This window comes from Oncorhynchus mykiss, chromosome 2, assembly GCF_057628025.1.
Source record: "Oncorhynchus mykiss isolate SJ-2025 chromosome 2, ASM5762802v1, whole genome shotgun sequence".
NCBI lineage: Eukaryota > Metazoa > Chordata > Actinopteri > Salmoniformes > Salmonidae > Oncorhynchus > Oncorhynchus mykiss.
In genome coordinates this window covers 14,923,544-14,947,929 of record NC_143023.1, presented here as the reverse complement: position 1 = coordinate 14,947,929, position 24,386 = coordinate 14,923,544, and the positions used below count along the sequence as shown (strand labels likewise).

Here is a 24,386-nt window from a genome sequence, read left to right as displayed (position 1 = left end):
CTGTAGTGTAGACCTACCCTTCCATTCCCTAAACAGTTGTATCATGTTCAGGAATAAGGACAAGAACCAACATTTAGAAAATAAGTTTATTCTAAAATCAGAGCCAATATGAAAAACATTACATCACTGAAAGATGGTAGAAGGAACAGGCAGCATGAGAAGGCATTTCCGTGACTACTATATACATATACACATTTTATACAGGCAGAGTAAAAATAGAGTAATTGAAGCATAGACGGTAACCAGCAACATTGGCTCGGAGGCTGTGTGAAACATTCAACGTAGAAAAGCATGGGACATCCTTGCCCCAGAACAATGGAGAATATATCACTATCAAAATCAAACATGAAATATAAAAAGTGAAATTGTCAAACAATCCCCTCCCATATGCAATACACTACTTAAGTCGCTGACATTTCCTGTCAGAAGAATACATTATTATATGTACAATCATCTACATGTACAACTTATGAATCATTTCAGGCTACAAGGTCATAATACAAATACAATAAATACGATTCTTGAAACTTTAAGATGGCAGACTTGTTCATATTGCATTAGTTAATATGTTCTGTAGTGTCTGTGTTGCAAGTGTACCGCCCTTTGAGCACCAAAGGGTGAGGTGTCTGTTGTGCTGTGGTCCAGTCAAGTCACCAGACACTGCAACGGGTTTAATCCAGCATCTACACAGAAGCACACAGGCTTTAAAACAACATTGTTCTGACTGTCAGATGTTAGTTTGTAAAGTTAAGCATACGCTAAAAGTAATGATCAGTGTTCATGGAGTCAAATCCAGACCCTGTTGTCACACTAAGGCCCTTGTTATAAGACACAATACCATCTATTGAAAATGTGATTCAAAACTTGGGAACATGGGGCTTGGAGAGTTCTTTGGTGGACAACTCTTCTCAAACAAAAAGCACAAGACTGAACTGAGCTCTTTGAAATGATGGGGAAGCTGAGCAGGGTTATCAGGGTCAAAGGTCAAAACATTCAAAAGAGCACAACTTTTAATTGAGGGCCATGTTTGGAAATGATTTAACCAGGAATACCATATGAGCTTTTTACAAAGAGGGTGGGTTCGCCAGGAAAAGTAGACGCAAGAACTTGAAATGAATCAAACCATGTAGTAAGTTATTTGTGTAAATAACTCATTTGGAACCAATACCACCCTCTCTTGTGCCCTTCCGTCCTGTGTGCTTTAAAATACGTATAGTTATCATGCAGGACAGCTCCTCTCAAATGGTGAGCGCTGAAACGGTTTAAAGGCTCATTAAACTCAGATCTGTTAGGAAAACATCAAGTTCATAATCATAGGTTTCCATGTAGTTTCCATATGCAGTGAGTTCATCCATGTTCAAGTCCATAACATTTTGATTGCTTTTCCAATTTGTCATGACAGTTGATCAGAAAGAGCTCCACTTCCAGCCTCTAGTTTCTTCAGGGCATGGCTGTGTTCTTGTACTCCCCCATTCCCTTTAAACATTCCCTATTGTCTCACGGTGCATCAATGAACATTAATCATTTCCACCAAAGGCTGATATCCCCCAGTTTGTCAGTCTGTCCATCTCTCCCTCTCTGCTTTGAACCACATGTGCACTCCCATCTACTTAGAAATGTGTCCTCACAATCAGGCCATTGTGGCCCTTTAAAATCACACTGTGTTGGTGTGAAATACAAGATCTAGCATAACCAGTAGGTAGTGATATGTATCCCTGTGTCTGAAATATCCTACTACAGGATAAATAGTATGAGCTACCACCCAGCGCTTGTGTTAGTATTCTACACAATGACTGAGCAAATGGGAAAAAAATAACAAACCCATGTTTATATAAACGTTAATGTACAAGAGGTGTACTACAGAGATGCAAACAAAGTCATTCACACAATGTGGTGAGTCTCAAACTCAGTGGGGTGAAGCAGCCATTTCTGTAGCCAGCAGAAATCCCTTGTTGCTTATTAATGAAAGTCAGGTCAGTTAAAAGTATCAAAGTGCTTGAATGACGGTGGTAGAATTACCATTGCTTGAAGAACACTTATAATCTTTGTGCACAAAACAGTCTAAATGGCTGGGTGTGAATGAATGTGATGAAACCGAACTGCCATACGAAGACCGAAAAAGGCATGTGTAGAGTGTGCGTTAAACGCTTGCTCTGAATTTTGATTGGCTCATTCCTTTCAACCCTGCCGGTTGATTGGTCAATTTTCTTTCAAAGATACTTTTGATTGGTAGTGAGAATTTAAAAACAACAGACAAACAAGAGTTTGAATGTATGTGTAACGGGACATTAAAGAAACAAAAATATGAGAGAGAGACAGCTCAGCAAGACTAGCACCAGACAGACACAAAGGCACAGATATAAAAAGGAAGACCGTAAGTGACAGGAAGCTAGCGTTAGTGTGGTCAGGTCACTGTCCTGTCCTTCTGTTACTGCTCCTCTTTGTCTCTTCTCTGGTGTGGTGAACGTCCATTCGAAGGATCATCAACTAGATTCAGTCGTGGGGTGATTTTTTTTCTTGAGCGGATGGTCAGGGGGCCGGAACATAATTACAAATCATTTGTAGACTGCAATTTGACCGCAAGAAAGCCCAAACAGATCATATTTGACAAACAATTTCAAACCTGATCTCTATTTTGCATAGGAATACTTTAGAACAGATTTCTTAAATTTAAATCATTTAGAGTGGATTTGCTGGTGTTTACCTTTTTTGTCCACCAGTAAAATAAATTGCATCCGCAGGTCTCCAGTTGGGGAACCCCGCTCTATTCTAAGGGTATGGAGGTGGCAGCCATTACTATGTTCTTGCTCTGGTCTCTCACTCCTAGATCAATATAGCACATGTGGTCTCATCAGAGAGGAAGATTCCAGGATAACCATGGAAACAGTGACAGACAGAGCCTTCCCATCAGCCGGTAACACTGTGTATAGCAGTGGAGGCTGTTGAGGGGAGGACGGCTCATAATAATGACTGGAACAGTGCAAATGGAATGACATTAATCCATGTGTTTGATGTATTTTATACCATTCCACTCAAGACATGACCACGAGCCCGTCCTCCCCAATTAAGGTGCCACCAACCTCCTGTGGTGTATAGCCTACCCATACTGCCCTACCAAGAAAAAAGGCAGTAACTGCTCATTTGGTCAAAAATGAGTTAGCATGTATTTAATGTAGCAAAAATGACTTAATCATGTGGGCCTCGTATTGTGTTTGAGAAAATGGGGGTGATATTAGCAGTAACTCCACTAGGTAACTGTGAAACTAAGGTAAATAAAAGTCATTTTTCTCAGTTCCACACTATGAGCAGTTACTGCCTTTTTGCTTGGTAGGGCAGAATAGCTCTGGCCTGTACATTCCTGCCCCCAACTCCAGTCAGTCAGCTACTGTATACATCCATAATCTAAAAGAATAGAAGGTCTGTGTGATGAAGTCATATGTTCTGTCCACAGCAGTAAAAGTGTGGTCATTATAAAAAAAAACACTACATATAGAGATGATTCTCCTGTCCGTCCCATCTCCTGGCTGTGTGGAGGGAGGAAGGTGTGGACAGATGTAGAATGATAACATATGAGATATTATGATTGGAGTCACTGAAAACAGAACCCAAATACTGTCCACAAGAAGGAATGCACAAAGTAACAGAACAGAGAGTGATATAGAGCATGGGGTTCCACCTCCACACTGTTGATGCAGGGGTGTCTAAGCCCACATCCCTCTCCCCTTCAGGCTTTGTGATAGGTGGGACAGTGTATGTGGGTTTCGTGACACAGAGACTTCCTGTAACTTAGTTGGAGAAAGGTTTCTAGCAGCATACCCGTGTGTCTGTCTGGCTGACCAAGCCTTCAGACAGCCACCACCTCCCCACACATATATACACCACTCTCCCTCTTTGTTCCTCTCTCTGGCACCCAGTCACACTCGCCCTCACTTCACCACCCCCCCATCCCGTTTAGTCAGCCTGAAGTATGTTCCAAACCTCCCCCGCAGAAAAGGAGGGATGGATCGACAGAGTGAGAATGGAGGATGCAAGACTACTCTCCCCCTCTCACTCTTCCACCCACCTCCTTGGTTCCAGAATCACCTTTTCCTCAGATGACTCCAGATCAGTTGTTACTGTGGGGGACACACAGGGAGGGAGGCCAGTGAGCCATGGGAAACACCATAGTGAAGATCTTAAGAAGAGGAGGAGGAGGAGGAAAAGGATTGGACCAGACTTACAAAGCAGATGTTAGTCTCTGGGATGATGTCTGATAGTGAGATGGCATCTTCATTACCTGACTGATCACCTGACGCTTCCACTTCCGCACCCATACTGAGAGACAGAGAGAGAAGTCTGATAAGGGTGTGTGTGTGTTCACGTAAGTGGGAATACATGAATCAGTGGTGTAATTAATTTGTGTACCTGTGGGAGACACCGTGGTCTTGTTCTGTGCTTGTTACTGCTCTATGTACCTCAACCCCTACTGACCTAGAGAGAGCGAGCGAGAGAGAGAAACACATGAGAACTGGATGACTTGAAGAGGAGGACTGATTTTGTGGAGGAGAGGGGATGGAGGGATGTGTTACTGTAGCGGAGGAGAGGAGGAGGTGAGTCCTGTGCTTCCTAATGAGGATGTGGAAAAGTTGGCCTCCGCATCCCCTGACCCTCCCGCAAGGGGAGGGGTCCTTGGCACCAGGTCTGGCCTGCCCGACTGCATGCCTGAACAGAAAGAGGGAGTAGAGGGGAACTAATGGCACAATTCCAAGTCGACCCCTAATCCCTTGTCCATAAGCACTTCATGTAGCATGCAAGCTACATGCTTGCAAATGCATGCTTTTCAACCGTTCGCTGCCAGCACCCGCACGCCCGACTAGCATCACCACCCTGGATGGCTCCGACCTAGAATATGTGGACATCTATAAGTACCTAGGTGTCTGGTTAGACTGTAAACTCTCCTTCCAGACTCATATCAAACATCTCCAATCTAAAATCAAATCTAGAGTCTGCTTTCTATTCCGCAAAAAAGCCTCCTTCACTCACGCCGCCAAACTTACCCTAGTAAAACTGACTATCCTACCGATCCTCGACTTCGGCGATGTCATCTACAAAATAGCTTCCAACACTCTACTCAGTAAACTGGATGCAGTTTATCACAGTGCCATCCGTTTTGTTACTAAAGCACCTTATACCACCCACCACTGCGACCTGTATGCTCTAGTCGGCTGGCCCTCGCTACATATTCGTCGCCAGACCCACTGGCTCCAGGTCATCTACAAGTCCATGCTAGGTAAAGCTCCGCCTTATCTCAGTTCACTGGTCACGATGGCAACACCCACCCGTAGCACGCGCTCCAGCAGGTGTATCTCACTGATCATCCCTAAAGCCAACACCTTTGGCCGCCTTTCGTTCCAGTTCTCTGCTGCCTGTGACTGGAACGAATTGCAAAAATCGCTGAAGTTGGAGACTTTAATCTCCCTCACCAACTTCAAACATCTGCTATCTGAGCAGCTAACCGATCGCTGCAGCTGTACATAGTCTATCGGTAAATAGCCCACCCAATTTGACCTACCTCATCCCTATACTGTTTATATTTATTTACTTTTCTGCTCTTTTGCACACCAATATCTCTACCTGTACATGACCATCTGATCATTTATCACTCCAGTGTTAATCTGCAAAATTTTAATTATCCGCCTACCTCCTCATGCCTTTTGCACACAATGTATATAGACTCTCTTTTTCTACTATGTTATTGACTTGTTTATTGTTTACTCCATGTGTAACTCTGTGTTGTCTGTTCACACTGCTATGCTTCATCTTGGCCAGGTCGCAGTTGCAAATGAGAACTTGTTCTCAACTAGCCTACCTGGTTAAATAAAGGTGAAATAAAAAATAAAGCTCTGGTCCACCTTGACCTCTGATCAAACATAAAATCAACGTTTGTGTTAACTGTTCACTCACCACCGTCTCCCTCTGCATCAGCCTTGTTGAAGTGTGATTGGTAGACGAGTCGGGAGTCCACCACAGACTGTCCAGCAGCGTGGGAGAGGGGGGTGGGGCCTCCCAGGGTAGGAGCTCTCCTCAGACCCCCCGGACCCCCACCACGAGACTTCTTGGATGGGGAGAGCTTCACTGAGGGGTGGGGAAAACAAAATAACGACAGCACGTTATATCATAAAAAGTAAATATTGAAACAGAAGATACACACACACAGCAGTCTTACATGGGATCTTCTTGAACACTGTGTTACACATGAATTGTTGGAAGCGCTCAGCGTAGAAGCCTGGTCTGTGCACCGACACTGTATCCTACAGAGGAAAAGGAATAAACCAGTTACAACCTGATATAGGCCTGACATAAGCAGTGGCAGATCTGACACATCTTTCATAATGTACTACAGGTAATGTGTGTGTGTGTAGGATCTTACCCCATCATGGACGAGGGCCTTCCACGAGTGTTCCAACTTCTTGATGAACCTGAAAAACAGTCTTCGTGAATGTAGCTCAGTTGGTAAAGCATGGCGCCAGGATAGTGGGTTCGACTCCCGGGACCATCCATACGTAAAATATAAGCACGCATGACTAAGTCGCTTTGGACAAAAGCATCTGCTAAATGGTATATACAGTGAGCTCCAAAAGTATTGGGACAGTGACACATTTGTTGTTGTTTTGGCTCTGTACCCCAGCACTTTTTGGATTTAAAATGATACAATGACTATGAGGTTAAAGTGCAGACTGTCAAGTTTTGATTTGAGTGTATTTTCATCCATACCAGGTCAGTGTATCATTTCAAATCCAAAATGCTGGGGTAAAACAAAAAAATTTGTCACTTTCCCAATACTTTGAGTACTGTGTCATTATATTACCATGTGAAATTGTATGAAGTCTGTACACAAGAACGCACACACACAAAGAAACACAAGCACCTACCTGTAGGACTGCAGAATGTCGATGATGCCGATAAAGACCAGCAACCTCTCTCCTTTAGAGTTCCTGGCTGGGATCCCGCCCATACTGAAATGACATCACATGCCACACCAACCAATCACCATCAACAAATCCTGATTTACGTGACAGTTTGCATATTTTCCCAAGGTAATATTGTGTGATGTATTGATTGACTCACTGGTCCTCAGACTCCAGGGCTCCCTTCCCACGGGCCTCTCCCTGTATAGACTCCATGGCTGTGCAGTACAGACTTTTCTGGGCCTGGGGTCGGCGCTGGTCTGGGGTTACTGCCCCCTCTGACCCCCCACTGTCCCCCATCTGCCCCCCACCTCGCTCCCTCTCTCTACTAGCCTGCTCCAGGTTATGGATCCCCACCAGTAGACTGTAGTCCATGATTTTAAAACTCTGCAGGAGCTGGAGCACACACACAAACACAGACATAAGAGTTACTATACAGTAGACCTAAACAGCACACACAGAACACACACACCCTCCCTCCCTCACCAGGCAGTCTCTCTGGATGGTCTTGCTAAGGGCGTTGTAGTTGTCCGTCTCCAGCAGTAGTCCATCAGGCAGGTCCTGGATGAAGTCCAGGTCTTTAAAGGTGGGAAAAGTCTTGTCCCTCTCCTTGGCTGAGGCCCGTCTCTTATAGGTGGAACCCTTCATGTCGTACTTATGGTGCATGTGGACCACGCGGGGCAGCAGGTTGTTCATCACCACCAGGCGGATGTTCTTCCCTCCCGCCTGGATGCAGTACAGACCGTAGAACTTAGGGAGCAGGGTCCGTTTGTTCTGATTCAGGTTCTATAGAGAGGGAAGGGACGGGTAGAAAGGAGAGGAGGAGAGTGAAAAAGACGAGGCCACCACAGACAGCTAGGTATTATATAAACACTAAAACACACAGGCCACCACAGACAGCTTGGTATTATATAAACACTAAAACACACAGGCCACCGAAGAATCTCCCCCCACCACCTCCTTCAATATCTCGCTATGAAATCCCCCCCCCTCCCTCCTCCTCCTTCAACATCTCACCATGAAGGATCTCTTCCTTCAACATCTCACCATTAAGTACCTCCTTCAACATCTCACCATGAAGGATCTCCTCCTCCAACATCTCACCATGAAGGATCTCCTCCTCCAACATCTCACCATGAAGGATCTCCTCCTCCAACATCTCACCATGAAGGATCTCCTCCTCCAACATCTCACCATGAAGGATCTCCTCCTCCAACATCTCACCATGAAGGATCTCCTCCTCCAACATCTCACCATGAAGGATCTCCTCCTCCAACATCTCACCATGAAGGATCTCCTCCTCCAACATCTCACCATGAAGGATCTCCTCCTCCAACATCTCACCATGAAGGATCTCACCTTCCAACATCTCACCATGAAGGAGCTCACCTTCCAACTCAGTGCCTCTTTGCTTGACATCATGGGAAAATCAAAAGAAATCGGCCAAGACCTCAGAAAAATATTGTAGACCTCCACAAGTCTGGTTCATCCTTGGGGGCAATTTCCAAACACCTGAAGGTACCACGTTCATCTGTACAAACAATAGTATGCAAGTATAAACACCATGGGACCATGCAGCCATCACACCGCTCAGGAAGGAGACGTGTTCTGTCTCCTAGAGATGAATGTACTTTGGTGCAAAAAGTGAAAATCAATCCCAGAACAACAGCAAAAGACCTTGTGAAGATACTGGAGGAAACAGGTACAAAAGTATCTATATCCACAGTAAAACGAGCCCTATTTCGACATAACCTGAAAGGCAGCTCAGCAAGAAAGAAGCCACTGCTCCAAAACCGCCATAAAAAAGCCAGACTACGGTTTGCAACAGCACATGGGGACAAAGATCGTACTTTTTGGAAAAATTGAGAAATAAACCTCCCACGCCACTCTGTCAACATCACAGCAAATCTCATGTGAGTGCATTCCATCTATTGGCACAATGGACAGTTTTTAACATCTCGTCCCGTGTTTTATGATTCTCTGGTCTGATGAAACAAAAATAAAACTGTTTGGCTGTAATGACCATCGTCATGTTTGGAGGAAAAAGGGGGAGGCTTGCAAACCGAAGAACACCATCCCAACCGTGAAGCACAGGGGTGGCAGCATCATGTTGTGGGGGTGCTTTGCTGCAGGAGGGACTGGTGCACTTCACAAAATAGATGGCATTATGAGGAAGTAAAATTACGTGGATATATTGAAGCAACATCTCAAGACATCAGTCAGGAAGTTAAAGCTTGGTCACAAATGGGTCTTCCAAATGGACATTGACCCCAAGCATACTTCCAAAGTTGTGACAAAATGGCTTAAGGACAACAAAGTCAAGGTATTGGAGTGGCAATCACAAAGCCCTAACCTCAATCCTATAGAACATTTGTGGGCAGAACTGAAAAAGCATGTGCGAGCAAGGAGGCCTACAAACCTGACTCAGTTACACCAGCTCTGTCAGGAGGAATGGGCCAAAATTCACCCAACTTATTGTGGGAAGCTTGTGGAAGGCTACCCGAAACGTTTGACCCAATTAAACAATATAAAGGCAATGCTACCAAATACTAATTGAGTGTATGTAAACTTCTGACCCACTGGGAATGTGATGAAAGAAATAAAAGCTGAAATAATTCTCTCAACTATTATTCTACTATTATTCTCTACTATTATTCTGGCATTTCACATTCTTAAAATAAAAGTGGTGATCCTAACTGACCTTAAACAGGGAATTTTTTACTAGGATTAAATGTCAGAAATTGTGAAAAACTAAGTTTAATTGTTTTTGGCTGAGGTGTATGTAAACTTACGACTTCAACTGTATCTCTCCATGAAGTACCCTCCCTTCAATATCTCACCATGAAGTATCCTGGCAGTAGCTTCTGGAGAAACTCAGCCTCTTTGTGCTGCACCGTCTTGATAATGAACTCATCATCACTGGACACGTAGAAGAGAGAGCCACTGGCGCCGGAGTTAGACAGCTCTATCAGGCCATCGTTACACAGAGAGTACTGTAGGAGAGGAGTTAGGTAGCATCCTGACCACAGAACTACAACCAGACACAACCAATCAACCATAGAGAACTATAACCAGAAACAGCCAATCAACCAGATTAAATTAAGTGAATTTTTGTAGTCTACTGACCAGGTAGTCGTCTGGCCGGATGCCAAATAGTTCTCTGAAGTAGCGGAAGGCGATGGGGGCGTAGGTCTTAAACCTGAAATCACTGTAGTGGTGGGCAGGGGTCAGGTTACTGCCCTCACTGAGACAGAGAGAAGGGTGTTAATGAGTGCTGAATACAGGAAGACTTCTCTCAAGCATAAATGCAAGATGGGCACAGACCAGTGGTGTAGCACAGTTCAGGAAAAATTTGTTTCCTAGCTAATCTCATACTATTTTACACATTTTGCCATGAGGCTGAGAGAACGTGTTTCAGTTTTAAAGCCAATTTCCTGTAATTATAAACATTTCCTTCATAGTTTATGACATGTTCATATAGTATCTGGGGGGCCTAACTTATATTTTTGGGGGAGTCGGGGGGCCCCCATACCTCATGCAGGTGCTCCGGGGTAGTGTGCTACATGTGACACACACACACGTCTAACACACACACAGTGACACACACGTCTAACCTGGGGAAGAAGATGCTCTCGACCACCACAAAGTCCTGCATGAGAACATCCCTCTCAGCCTTCTGACTCAGGCTGCCCACAGTGTGAGTGATGCCCAGCTGAATTGCTCCTTTCAGGGCTGACGACGTGGTCTGGAGGGGGAAGTGGAAGAGAGAAATGGAGAAATGGAGGCTTGTCAAGAGAAATTGATAAATTCATTGTTTCCGAGGAATTCACATGTTATAATTAATCTATGACTCTCAAATGCTTGTGTACATTACATTCTGCGAGTCATCATTGGCTGTGGACGAGGAAGGGTTTCAGGCTACGGGTAATTTTAGCACACGTGGTGTGTGTGTGTGTGTGTGTGTTGACCCCATGCTGACCTTCTTATAGGTGGTCTCTCCAGTGTTCGTCTCAACTCCTCTGTGTCCAATGGTCTTCTTCATACTCTGACTGGATCCAGGAATCTGAGACAGAGAGAGAGAGACAGGATGAAAGAGAGAGAGAGGAGAGAAAGATGGAAGAGAGGATGGGAAGAAATAAAAGGTATTAAGAAACTAAAGAAATGCACTGTAGAGTTGTGTGTTTGACTCCATTAAAACAAGTTTCAGCGTCACCCTGTTCTCTCCATTGTTTGGTTTTATGACACACGGCTTAAAGATAAACATCAGCCATTGACACACAGAAACCATCAAAACCAGTTCCCCCTCCCTTTCCACATATCCTGTGTCCTCTCCCTAGACAGAGAGGTGATATACAACACATCTTCACCAGGGTCTATAAATGTTGCGTAAATACACACTGTTCCCTAAACCTAAAGGTAGTGGAAAACACAGTTTCATCAACAGTGCTCCAGCATCATCAGCAGAGTGCTGTAATTAGTGGTTGTGTGAGTCAGGGATGGTGTCCGTCTTACCTCGGGGGATGCCATTTTCCGAGACGCACTGGACCCTTGAGAGAGAGAGAGGCGAGAGAAAAAAGGAAAACATATTAGAGAGTATAGTGATGGGCCTATTTTTGTTAGGTTCCTCCATGTTCCATGCTCAACTCAGTCCTCTTAGAATCGAATAGTTACCGACAGAACCTAGCTAATAATCACAGAGCTAGAGTCATGCTAGACAGATGCAGTGATGAACTTGTCATATAGTATAGTAGTTTATGGAGGAAGGAACCTGCATTAAAGTGTCTGATCGGGTTGTGTGATGTCTGGAATGACACATCGTCCCATCCAAACGTCGTTGATATACATTGTGCACGGAGGGGTCAATTGGCGGGAAGAACGCAATATAAAAAGACACATTGGTTTTACCAGAACTGTGATTTGGGGCATGTCGTCATTGTTCTTATTCAAATTGTTACAAAAGCCACAAACAAGTTCATTAAATCATTGTTCAAAACAAGACTTATTATTTCTACCTTGTTCTTGGCTACAGAAGGATTTTCAAACTGGAAGGTGTATTATTCTCTTGTCCATAAAAATACTCAGATATCAGTTATATTAGTAGACCTTTTAAAACAAATATTAAGGCCGTATCCAGTGTATTGTTATTTCATCTTGATCATCTGGAAAAGCACATGTGACATTCTTTCTTCCATTAGGCTACTTTCAGTCAGTTTCAAGAAGTGGATTTCACTTAGTAACTATAGTGTAGCCTGCCAATGCAAAATCAGAAAAATAACTATGGCTGACTTTTAGTGGAGGGAAAAGCACTTCTTTGCCGGTCTGGCAGTTTTTCGCTCAATTTCAGGCCATATGATAAAGGTGAGCCAGCAGACCTTACCCAAGACACTTGCAGAATATGCTAAAAGATTATCAGGGCAAAGGATGGAGAGACCTCAGTCATCCTGCTGAGTTCGATACTCTGGGGGTGAACATGCTGGTGTTCCTTGGTATAAATAATCATTTGTTTTATCGGATTGTATATTTAGGATTTAGCCTAAGGATAATAGGCCTATTCGTTTTAAGCCTAAACCAATGTTCATTCAAGTGTTATAAAGAAAGTTAAAGGCTAAATAATAATTTATGTAATCTGATTGATGTTGACTATTATATAAATGCACAATTTGTAAGCTATTCAAAAGAAAGTTGTTTGCGAGACAACTCCGACAGACTCATTCATTTATTTTTTGTTCCCGTTTATTGAAAGTGCTGCTGCAGGAGCTTATACCCGATTGTCCGTTGCACAATTCAAGGACATTAATAAACACTTCGACAATATTAGTTTAACTTGTCAAAGCAACGTTTACTGCAATTTATTGACAGTAGCCTATGTGTAGGCCTATATTATTGACTGTTTGGTTTGCAAAGAGGGATTTAAAAAAGGCACCATTTATTTTTCATCCTACATTGGAGAGAGGATATAAAATAAAAAACACGTTAGGCCCGGTCTGACATTTTGCTCTACTTTGGTGCTCTCCGCTCTTTCTACATTGTTCTCTTGCATTATGTTAATAATCTAACTACCACATGTATTGAAAATGTAGGCTACGACAATTAGAGTGTAGGCCATTTGGCATGCCGCCCTGGTGTAGTCAAATTCAAATACAGTGGGGCAAAAAAGTATTTAGTCAGCCACCAATTGTGCAAGTTCTCCCACTTAAAAAGATGAGAGGCCTGTAATTTTCATCATAGGTGCACTTCAACTATGACAGACAAAATGAGAAGAAAAAAAATCCAGAAATTCACATTGTAGGATTTTTTTATTAATTTATTGGCAAATTATGGTGGAAAATAAGTATTTGGTCACCTACAAACAAGCAAGATTTCTGGCTCTCACAGACCTGTAACTTCTTTAAGAGGCTCCTCTGTCCTCCACTCGTTACCTGTATTAATGGCACCTTTTTGAAGTCGTTATCAGTATAAAAGACACCTGTCCACAACCTCAATGGAAGACATACAATGGACATACAACCTCAATGGAAGACATACAAGACCACTGATAATCTCCCTCGATCTGGGGCTCCATGCAAGATCTCACCCCTTGGGGTCAAAACGATCACAAGAACGGTGAGCAAAAATCCCAGAACCACACGGGGGGACCTAGTGAATGACCTGCAGAGAGCTGGGACCAAAGTAACAAAGCCTACCATCAGTAACACACTACGCCGCCAGGGACTCAAATCCTGCAGTGCCAGACATGTCCCCCTGCTTAAGCCAGTACATGTCCAGGCCCGTCTGAAGTTTGCTAGAGAGAATTTGGATGATCCAGAAGAAGATTGGGAGAATGTCATATGGTCAGATGAAACCAAAATATAACTTTTTGGTAAAATCTCAACTCGTCGTGTTTGGAGGACAAAGAATGCTGAGTTGCATCCAAAGAACACCATACCTACTGTGAAGCATGGGGGTGGAAACATCATGCATTGGGGCTGTTTTTCTGCAAAGGGACCAGGACGACTGATCCTGGTTGTAAAGGAAAGAATGAATGGGGCCATGTATCGTGAGATTTTGAGTGAAAACCTCCTTCCATCAGCAAGGGCATTGAAGATGAAACGTGGCTGGGTCTTTCAGCATGACAATGATCCCAAACACACCGCCCGGGCAACGAAGGAGTGGCTTCGTAAGAAGCATTTCAAGGTCCTGGAGTGGCCTAGCCAGTCTCCAGATCTCAACCACATAGAAAATCTTTGGAGGGAGTTGAAAGTCCGTGTTGCCCAGCAACAGCACCAAAACATCACTGCTCTAGAGGAGATCTGCATGGAGGAATGGGCCAAAATACCAGCAACTGTGTATTGTGAAGACTTACATAAAACATTTGACCTCTGTCATTGCCAACAAAGGGTATATAACAGTATTGAGATAAACTTTTGTTATTGACCAAATACTTATTTTCCACCATAATTTGCAAATAAATTCATTAAAAATCCTACAATGTGATTTTCTGGAGAAAAAAAATCTAATTTAGTCTGTCATAGTTGAAGTGTACCTATGATGAAAATTACAGGCCTCATCTTTTTAAGTGGGAGAACTTGCACAATTGGTGGCTGACTAAATACTTTTTTGCCCCACTGTATGTTAAACTATCGTTTGACATCGAGATGTCATCATCAATGACGCGATCGTACAATCGCCCAACCCTAGTGTCCGAATTGCTTCATTGCAGTCTTTCCACTCCATGCACAAAACCTAATAAACTTCAGCGTAATTTTGACTTGAGAAGAAATTTGTCACAGTAAATGCTTGACAACCACTCTAGTTAATTACAAAAACAGCCATCAAATGTGTAATTTTCCACAGATGCCGAGCCATGGTTTGACCTACACAGCCACAGGAATGGATAGGCTAACTGCTGCTCCCATTCATTATTGTGCTCTAGATTTACACCACTATTCCCTCTAATGTTGCTTCCATGTCAGCCTGCCCTGGATGCTGTTGTGGTTGGGCCTTTGCCTCAAGCCTAAAACAATCCAGGAACCCTTGTACTTCAGTCACTGCTCAGGATGCATTGCATTTGTATGACGTTTTTCACTAAATTCTAAAACACCAAATCTTGTAGGTTGTAGTTACTACCCTTACTGACTGCCTATCTGTTACTTAGTGCCTCTCCATCTCCAGACAGTATAGTATTACAGCAGACATCCCCTCTCAGACAGTCTACCACAGAGCAGATACTGTGAGAGCATAGAGCAGCGGAAGGGCCACAAGTTAACTGTCCACTCGCTGCATAACACACCACACACACACAGAAATACAGAGCGATGAGTGGACATAGCCTGGTATAAGGTTTAATGGGGAACACCGGATACAGACAAAGATCAGGATTAGAGGTCGGCCGATTAATCGGAATGGCCGATTTCAAGTTTTCATAACAATCGGAAATATGTATTTTTGGGCTCCGATTTTGCCGATTTTTTTAAATTTGTTTTTCATTTTTCATTTTTTTAATACCTTTATTTAACTAGGCAAGTCAGTTAAGAACACATTCTTATTTTCAATGACAGCCTAGAATCGGTGGGTTTAACTACCTTGTTCAGGGGCAGAATGACAGATTTTCACCTTGTCAGCTTCGGGAAATCTAATCTTGCAACTTTACAGTTAACTAGTCCAACACTAACCACCTGCCTCTCATTGCACTCCACGAGGAGCCTGCCTGTTATGCGAATGCAGTAGAAGCCAAGGTAAGTTGCTAGCTAGCATTAAACTTATCTTATAAAAAACAATCAATCATAATCATTAGTTATACCTACACATGGTTGATGATATTATTCGTTTATCTAGCGTGTCCTGCGTTGCATATAATCGATGCAACTCTGGGGGATGATTTAACAAAAGCGCATTTGCGAAAAAAGCACAATCGTTGGACAACTGTACCTAACCATAAACACAAATGCCTTTCTTAAAATCAATACACAGAAGTATAAATGTTTAAACCTGCATATTTAGCTAAAAGAAATCCAGGTTAATATTAACCAGGTGAAATTGTGTCATTTCTCTTGCGTTCACTGCACGCAGTCAGGGTATATGCAGTTTGGGCAGCCTGGCTCATTGCAAACTAATTTGCCAGAATTTTACGTAATTATGACATAACATTGAAGGTTGTGCAATGTAACAAGAATATTTAGACTTATGGATGCCACCCGTTAGATAAAATACCAAACGGTTCCGTATTTCACTGAAAAAATAAATGTTTTGTTTTCGAAATGATAGTTTCCGGATTCGACCATATTAATGACCAAAGGCTCGTATTTCTGTGTGTTATTATGTTATAATTAAGTATATGATTTGATTGAGCAGTCTGACTGAGCGATGGTAGGTATCAGCAGGCTCTTAAGCATTCATTCAAACAGCACTTTCGTGCGTTTTGCCAGCAACTCTTCGTAAGCACAGCTCTGTTTATGACTTCAAGCCTGTCAGCCTAATGGCTGGTGTAACCGATCTGAAATGGCTAGCTAGTTAGCTGGGTGTGCGCTAATAGTGTGTCAAACGTCACTCGCTCTGAGACTTGGAGTAGTTATTCTCCTTGCTCGGCCTTTGTGGAGCGATGGGTAACGCTGCTTCGAGTGTGGCTGTTGTCGATGTGTTCCTGGTTCGAGCCCAGATAGGGGCGAGGAGAGGGACGGAAGCTGTACTGTTACAATGGCAATACTATAGTGCCTATAAGAACATCCAATAGTCAAAGGTATATGAAATACAAATGGTAGAGAGAGAAATAGTCCTATAAATACTATATTAACTACAACCTAAAACCTCTTACCTTGGAATATTGAAGTCTCATGTTAAAAGGAACCACCAACTTTCATATATTCTCATGTTCTGAGCAAGGAACTCAAACGTTAGCTTTACATGGCACATATTGCACTTTTACTTCTCCAACACTTTGTTTTTGCATTATTTAAACCAAATTGAACATGTTTCATTATTTATTTGAAGCTAAATTGATTTTTATTGATGTATTATATTAAGTTAAAATAAGTGTTCATTCAGTATTGTTGTAATTGTCATTATTACAAATAAATAAAAATTGTATTTATTTTTTAAATCAGCCGATTAAATCGGTATCTGCTTTTTTGGTCTGTCAATAATCAGTATCGGCGTTGAAAAATCATGAACGGTCGACCTCTAATCAGGATGGTGGGAGGAAATTACGAGAACTCTTGGCATCGACACTGGGACATACGCCAGTCTCTGCAAAACATAACCCCAGTCTGATACTGTGTCTAGACCACTGGGTCCTCTGCCACAGGTCTCTGGCAGACATAACCCTAGTCTGATACTGTGTCTAGACCACTGGGTCCTCTATCACAGGTCTCTGGCAGACATAACCCCAGTCTGATACTGTGTCTAGACCACTGGGTCCTCTATCACAGGTCTCTGGCAGACATAACCCCAGTCTGATACTGTGTCTAGACCACTGGATCCTCTATCACAGGTCTGTGGCAGACATAACCCCAGTCTGATACTGTGTCTAGACCACTGGGTCCTCTACAACAGGCAATGACTAAACTTTTTCCATAACCCAAACTAAGCTTGGGACTTTCCCTGTGACTCACCGAGTTGCCATCTTCCTTTTTGGTAGGGATGTGCTCATTACCAATCCTCTCTAAGAATAAATTCAACCCTGCAGACCAGCCCCAACTTTATCCAGCCCAAGAGATAACATCCAATAGCCTATTATAAAACATTGCCAATTTGTGCGACAAACATGCCAACATAGAGAAACACAGCAAACACGTGTGTGAAAAATCTAGAAGCAAAATATGTCTGGTATTTTAAAAATAAACGGTCGACCTCTAATCAGGATGGTGGGAGGAAATTACGAGAACTCTTGGCATCGACACAGGGACATACGCCAGTCTCCGCAAAACATAACCCCAGTCTGATACTGTGTCTAGACCACTGGGTCCTCTACCACAGGTCTCTGGCAGACATAACCCCAGTCTGATACTGTGTCTAGACCACTGGGTCCTCTACCACAGGTCTCTGGCAGACATAACCTCAGTCTGATACTGTGTCTAGACCACTGGGTCCTCTATCACAGGTCTCTGGCAGACATAACCCCAGTCTGATACTGTGTCTAGACCACTGGGTCCTCTGCCACAGGTCTCTGGCAGACATAACCCTAGTCTGATACTGTGTCTAGACCACTGGGTCCTCTATCACAGGTCTCTGGCAGACATAACCCCAGTCTGATACTGTGTCTAGACCACTGGGTCCTCTGCCACAGGTCTCTGGCAGACATAACCCTAGTCTGATACTGTGTCTAGACCACTGGGTCCTCTATCACAGGTCTCTGGCAGACATAACCCCAGTCTGATACTGTGTCTAGACCACTGGGTCCTCTATCACAGGTCTCTGGCAGACATAACCCCAGTCTGATACTGTGTCTAGACCACTGGATCCTCTATCACAGGTCTGTGGCAGACATAACCCCAGTCTGATACTGTGTCTAGACCACTGGGTCCTCTACAACAGGCAATGACTAAACTTTTTCCATAACCCAAACTAAGCTTGGGACTTTCCCTGTGACTCACCGAGTTGCCATCTTCCTTTTTGGTAGGGATGTGCTCATTACCAATCCTCTCTAAGAATAAATTCAACCCTGCAGACCAGCCCCAACTTTATCCAGCCCAAGAGATAACATCCAATAGCCTATTATAAAACATTGCCAATTTGTGCGACAAACATGCCAACATAGAGAAACACAGCAAACACGTGTGTGAAAAATCTAGAAGCAAAATATGTCTGGTATTTTCTCAATATTTTCACATCGTCATGACAATGCTTGAAATATGTGCTCCTCACAAAAGGATTCGCCATTTAAAATTGTGTGCGTGTGTGAGATTCGCCTTCTCACCCACTCCATGAGAACTTCAGGCCTGTAACCAATAGCAACGGCTATTTCTGAGTTTCAACATAGTGATATTACAACCAGTTGTCAAAAAAACGTGTCTGCTGTTATTGTAATAGTGTGGGCAGGTCAGAGTTATGTTGAGGACAGTGAGAGGCAAGAGGAGGCAGATCTACTGAAAATATATCATGGAAAGGTGGGGTACTGATAGCGAAACAGGAAACAGCCTTTAGGCTATTTGTCTGTGATATTAGGCTAGGCCTATTCAAACTGTGAGATGGATGAAATCAATCAATTAAACCAATCCACATTACTTGAGCAAACACCACAAGGATTAGTTCTTTCAGGGAGTGGAGAGGCACTGTGTCTTGCTAAACCATGTTGTAGCCATTTCACTGCAAAATGCATTGCACACACAATAGAAAGCAAACACGAACAATAGAAAACAACCGTTAACAGCCTGTATTTGGTCCACTCGTCCTTTGCTTGCTCTCAGCTTGCTCAAATGTCACAAAGCCCTGTAATGCCTGTAAGAGGCACTCACAGGAACAAAGCACACGCTCAACCGCTCCCTCACACACAAACACACACTGCAACACCATGCAGGTACCTCTCTGCAAGGCTCTCCTCCAGAACTGAGTCCTAATGTCTATGGAAGAAGATACAGAACAACCACAACCAGTTACACATGAACAGGGCATGCAACCGAATTAGGCTTCAATCACATTGCTCGCCTCTAAATTAGCCTATATGGACCACATGCTACAGAGATCTAGAAACAAGCAGCGCTCCATTTAAGAAAAGCTTGTTTTTACAATAGGATTTAAATAACATCCTAGTTCGACATTGTGTCCAAACATTTCCACAGTTACAATGAGGGTGCGTGCACACTAAACATATCTCCCAGTGCCAGCACAGTTCAGTTCAAAACACATATTGGCTGTTTGCCTGCTAGCAGCCTGTACTGTAGCCTGCATGTAGAGCAATAATATGGGACACTCCCCTATTTTTGTCTGACAGAGTAGAGTAAATGTGCTGGTTATTGGCCTAATTTATGAACTTATACAGTACCAGTCAAAAGTATGGACACCTACTCATTCCAGGGTTTTTATTTTTACTTTTTTCGACATTGTAGAATAATAGTGAAGACATCAAAACTATGAAATAACACATATGGAATCATGTAGTAACCAAAAAAGCTAAACAAATCAAAATATTTCATATATTTGAGATTCTTCAAAGTAGCCACCTATCGGCATTCTTTCAACCAGCTTCATGAGGTAGTCACCTGGAATGCAATTTAATCAGCAGGTGTGCCTTGTTAAAAGTTCATTTGTGGAATTTCTTTCCTTCTTAATGTGCTTGAGCCAAATCAGTTTCTTCAAGTGCAGTCACAAAAACCATCAAGCACTATGATGAAACTGCCTCTCATGAGGACCACCACAGGAAAGGAAGACCCAGAGTTAGTTACTCTGCTGCAGACGTTAAGAACAAATTCTTATTTACAATGACGGCCTAAGAACAGTGGGTTCAGGGGCAGGATGACAGATTTTTACCTTGTCAGCTTGGGGATTCGAACTAGCAACCTTCCAGTTACTGGCCCAGCGCTCTAACCACTAAGCTACCTGCCGCCTCAGAATTACCAGCCTCAGAAATTGCAGCCCAAATAAATGCTTCACAGAGTTCAAGCAACAGACATCTCAACATCAACTGTTCAGCGGAGAATTCAGAGTGAATCAGGCCTTCATGGTCGAATTGCTGCAAACAAATCACTACTAAAAAGGACACCAATAAGAAGAAGAGACTTGTTTGAGCCAAGAAAAACAAACAGTGGACATTAGACCGGTAGAAATATGTCCTTTGGTCTGATGAGTCCAAATGTGAAATGTTTGGTTCCAACCGGCATGTCTTTGTGAGACGCAGAGCAGGTGAATGGATGATCTCTGCATATGTGGTTCCCACCACGAAGCATGGGAGAGATGTGATGGTGCTTTGCTGGTGACATTGTCAGTGATTTATTTAGAATACAAGGCACACCTAACCAGAATGGCTACCACAGCATTCTGCAGCAATACGCCATCACATCTGGTTTGGCTTAGTGGGGCTATCATTTGTTTATCAACAGAACAATGACCCAAAACACACCTCCAGGCTGTGTAAGGGATATTTGACCAAGGAGAGTGATGAGTGCTGCATCAGCCGACCTCAACCCAATTGAGATGGTTTGGGATGAGTTGGACCATAGAGTGAAGAAAAAGCAGCCAACAAGTGCTCAGCATATGTGGGAACTCCTTCAAAAAACATTCCTCATGAAGCTGGTTGAGAGGATGCCAAGAGTGTGCAAAGCTGCCATCAAGGCAAAGGGTGGCTACTTTGAAGAATATCAAATATATTTTTATTTGTTGAACACTTTTTTGGTTACTACATGATTCCATATGTGTTATTTCATAGTTTTGATGTCTTCACTATTATTCTACAATGTAAAAATAAAGAAAAACCATGCAATGAATATGTGTCCAAACTTTTGACTGGTGCTGTATATAGTGAGAACACCCTGTATCATTTGTATGTGTGTGTGTTCACTGGCCTAGTTCGCAGTCCTGTAGTCAGACTTAGATCCCCATAAAGCAATCAGGCTTGTTATTGCGGGACCAAAACAGACCTGTCTATTCTCATGACCTGACTCAAACTGACTAGCTCCTACAGTACCAAGGGAAGATCAAGTGTAACAAACACCGTAGTCAAGCTGATAAGAGCCTCTACGATAACAGGCTTAGAAAAGTGGAGAACACTCTTCTGTCCTGACCCAGCGTCACTGTTCACATCATAACCTCTGATATCAACTGATTCTGAACAAGTGAATAATGTGACCACAACCAAAAACCAAATCAGTCAGGACTAGACCTGGGGAAACAAAAATGATCAACACTGATCACTTATCGCAGGCATTTTGCTGATGTCGTTCATTTCGATCCATAGCCTATACTAGAAAATTGTGAAGTTTGAAATGAAATAAGTTGGCTAATTTGGGCAATTGTTAATGGGACAATTGATAACTACAACCATCAAACCTTGTAGTAGTATAAAGGATGCTGTTAAAAAAATTGTGGCGACAATGGGGCGGCAGGGTAGCCTAGTTGCGTTGGGCTAGTAACCGGAAGGTTGCAAGTTCAAATCCCCGAGCTGACAAGGTACAAATCTGTCGTTCTGCCCCTGAACAGGCAGTTAACCCACTGTTCCTAGGCCGTCATTGAAAATAAGAATTTGTTCTTAAATAAAGTTAAATAAAAGGTTAAATAAATTAATGTTATAAACGTATCATTCTCGCATTAATTCAGGCAATTTAACGCGATATGGATGTATGTACCGATCCCAGCTCTAGTCAGGGCTCCCCGTGAATTCCTCTTCCTCTCTGTGACTTCCAGTGAAGTTCTCTGTAACTGTGCTGGAATGGTGACAGAGCAGTGGGCTCTACTTCAACCACATAGGCCTACATTACTCAGACTACTGCTTATTATCAGGTAGCCGGTGTGGCAGGTAGGTTAGAGCGTTGGGCCAGTAACTAAGGTAAAACTCTGTCGTAATTCTTCTGGACAAGACAGTTAACCCACTGTTCCCCTTGACTTGCCTAGTTAAATTAAAAAAATATCTCCCGTGGAAGCGAAATCTGTATCCATTCCACCCTAAACTAACGTTACTTAACCTGTTTTTTTTCGTGAGTCCAAAAGCTGAAGACCAACATTAATGTGTCAACAACAGACATGGCCACCACATTCTATCCACGAAAACAATTGTGCTGGCATTACAAGTAAATATTCAACACACACCTAGTTAGCTAGCCAACATTGCTGGCTGGCCTCAGTTTGTTGGGTTGGCTAGTTAGCCAGCTAACACAAATTAACAGGTGTTTTGTCCTACTACGAGATGCGGCAAATATGACAAAAGATCAACAAAGACCCACTGGTTTCGAGCATGGAAAATAGTTAGAGGCAGTAAATTAGCCAACTACTGTAGTTAGTTAACACTGCTGGAGTTTGAGAATTTGCCCCATTCAGGGTGACCTAACATTAACTAGCTGCATATTATTGAAAATAACCACATTTTCGGGTGCGACTATCCCATCCCAAGCCCTAACTATAAACACCATAAAGTACATGACCCAATTTCAAGCGTGTAACGCTAGTTGGTAACGTTAGATGCCTAGCTAGCTATAACGCAATCCATCCGATCCGATTGTTGACGTTAGCAAACTGGCTAACAGCAACGGTGATAACGTTAGCTAGCTCAGACAGGAGAAATTAAGTCAGTTGAATTGAGACAAAATTACCATATTCAGCTACAGGCTGTGCTGAATCTGTAGCTACGTTAATTAGATTGCATTTTCGTGCAAACTACTTCACGGAGACCTAAATTAGTTATTATAGATACCTGTCGGAGCAGTCAATCCCGAATCAACTGGAACGGCGGTCGCCATTTTGGATTGGCCGGTATCGGAACAGATAGAACAAATCTTTGGCATGGGTATCCACCTAGCTAGTAGAGTCAAAATGGGCTATTATCGTAAAAATATATGAAAACCAAAATGTGCTATTTGGTATTAATTTGGGGTTATGGTTAGACATACGGTTAGCAGTGTGGTTCTGGTTAGATTTAAAATAAAAATGTAAGAAGATAAATTGTAGAAATAGGCTGGTTTATGACTTTGTGTATTTCCCTTAGACCGGTTCGTACATAAAACATACTAATTCAGGCAGAAAAGGCATCGATTTAATGGCGAGGAGGCGGGGGGGAACAGAGATAATATGCATACTTTCTTTATGAAACACCATTTTCCACCATCATAATAGAGTTGCTAATGCAATTTGCGCTCTTCTTCGATGACGTTTAACGGCGGTTGGCATCCAATAAACTTGCATTACCGCCACCTACCAGACTTTCCTTGAAAAAATAAATAAACAAATATCCTACCATCTAACACTACAAAAAATTGAATAAAATTAACACCACCCTACTCCACTATTTAAATCTATTTAGTCCTACCTCGGGCCAACAACCTTAACACATCCAGTAATTCTTCCGATGTCAAGCCCGCACACCCAAATACCTCTCTGCAGTTGCCACCACAACCTCATTTTTTTGCGACTTAGGTTCCATCCCTCTGCAGTACAGTTGATAACCATTGCTATAAATGCCCAAAATCCAATCTTCCTGAAACGTATATCACTTGTTGGCATATCCCTCTGTACTGGTACAGATCTACAACTCACACCACCCCTCTCATGATCCCTCCTCTTGACTCATCTTACTATACTTTCTTCACTGCCTCAGCATATGGCAACTTCTGCACTACTCTAACCCTGGAAACCTCAACCTGCCTCTCTTGCACTGGACATTTTTGATCCTCAGCCCCATAGGCATCCCTACAACTAACACATACCACTACCTTCCCCAATGCTACACATTCCTTTGTCTCATGCCCTTCTGCACACTTCTCACAACTAGGAACTTCCCTCCAACACACTGCTGCCACATGCCCAAAAGCTTGACACCTGTAA

General features: G+C 42.9%; 1 protein-coding gene across 2 annotated transcripts; it reads right to left on the bottom strand.

Moving 5' to 3' along the window:
- Window positions 1–72: 72 nt before the first annotated feature.
- Window positions 73–23,368, bottom strand: LOC110535970 (phosphatidylinositol 4-phosphate 5-kinase type-1 alpha). Of its 2 annotated transcripts, none has more exons than XM_090190074.1 (16): window positions 23,260–23,368; window positions 11,460–11,494; window positions 10,927–11,010; window positions 10,562–10,692; window positions 10,074–10,191; window positions 9,788–9,940; window positions 7,434–7,733; window positions 7,108–7,343; window positions 6,912–6,995; window positions 6,410–6,458; window positions 6,206–6,290; window positions 5,944–6,114; window positions 4,569–4,701; window positions 4,405–4,470; window positions 4,221–4,314; window positions 73–4,115 (listed from the first exon to the last, which is right to left on the bottom strand). In XM_090190074.1, exons 1-16 carry the CDS (start codon window positions 23,348–23,350, stop codon window positions 4,113–4,115), a joined length of 1,833 nt encoding a protein of 610 aa, XP_090046200.1. In that variant the 5' UTR covers window positions 23,351–23,368; the 3' UTR covers window positions 73–4,112. The 2 variants fall into 2 exon arrangements, with proteins under 2 accessions (XP_090046200.1, XP_090046204.1); XM_090190078.1 differs by lacking the exon at window positions 23,260–23,368 and adding an exon at window positions 19,442–19,547.
- Between the last annotated feature and the right edge of the window lie 1,018 nt (window positions 23,369–24,386).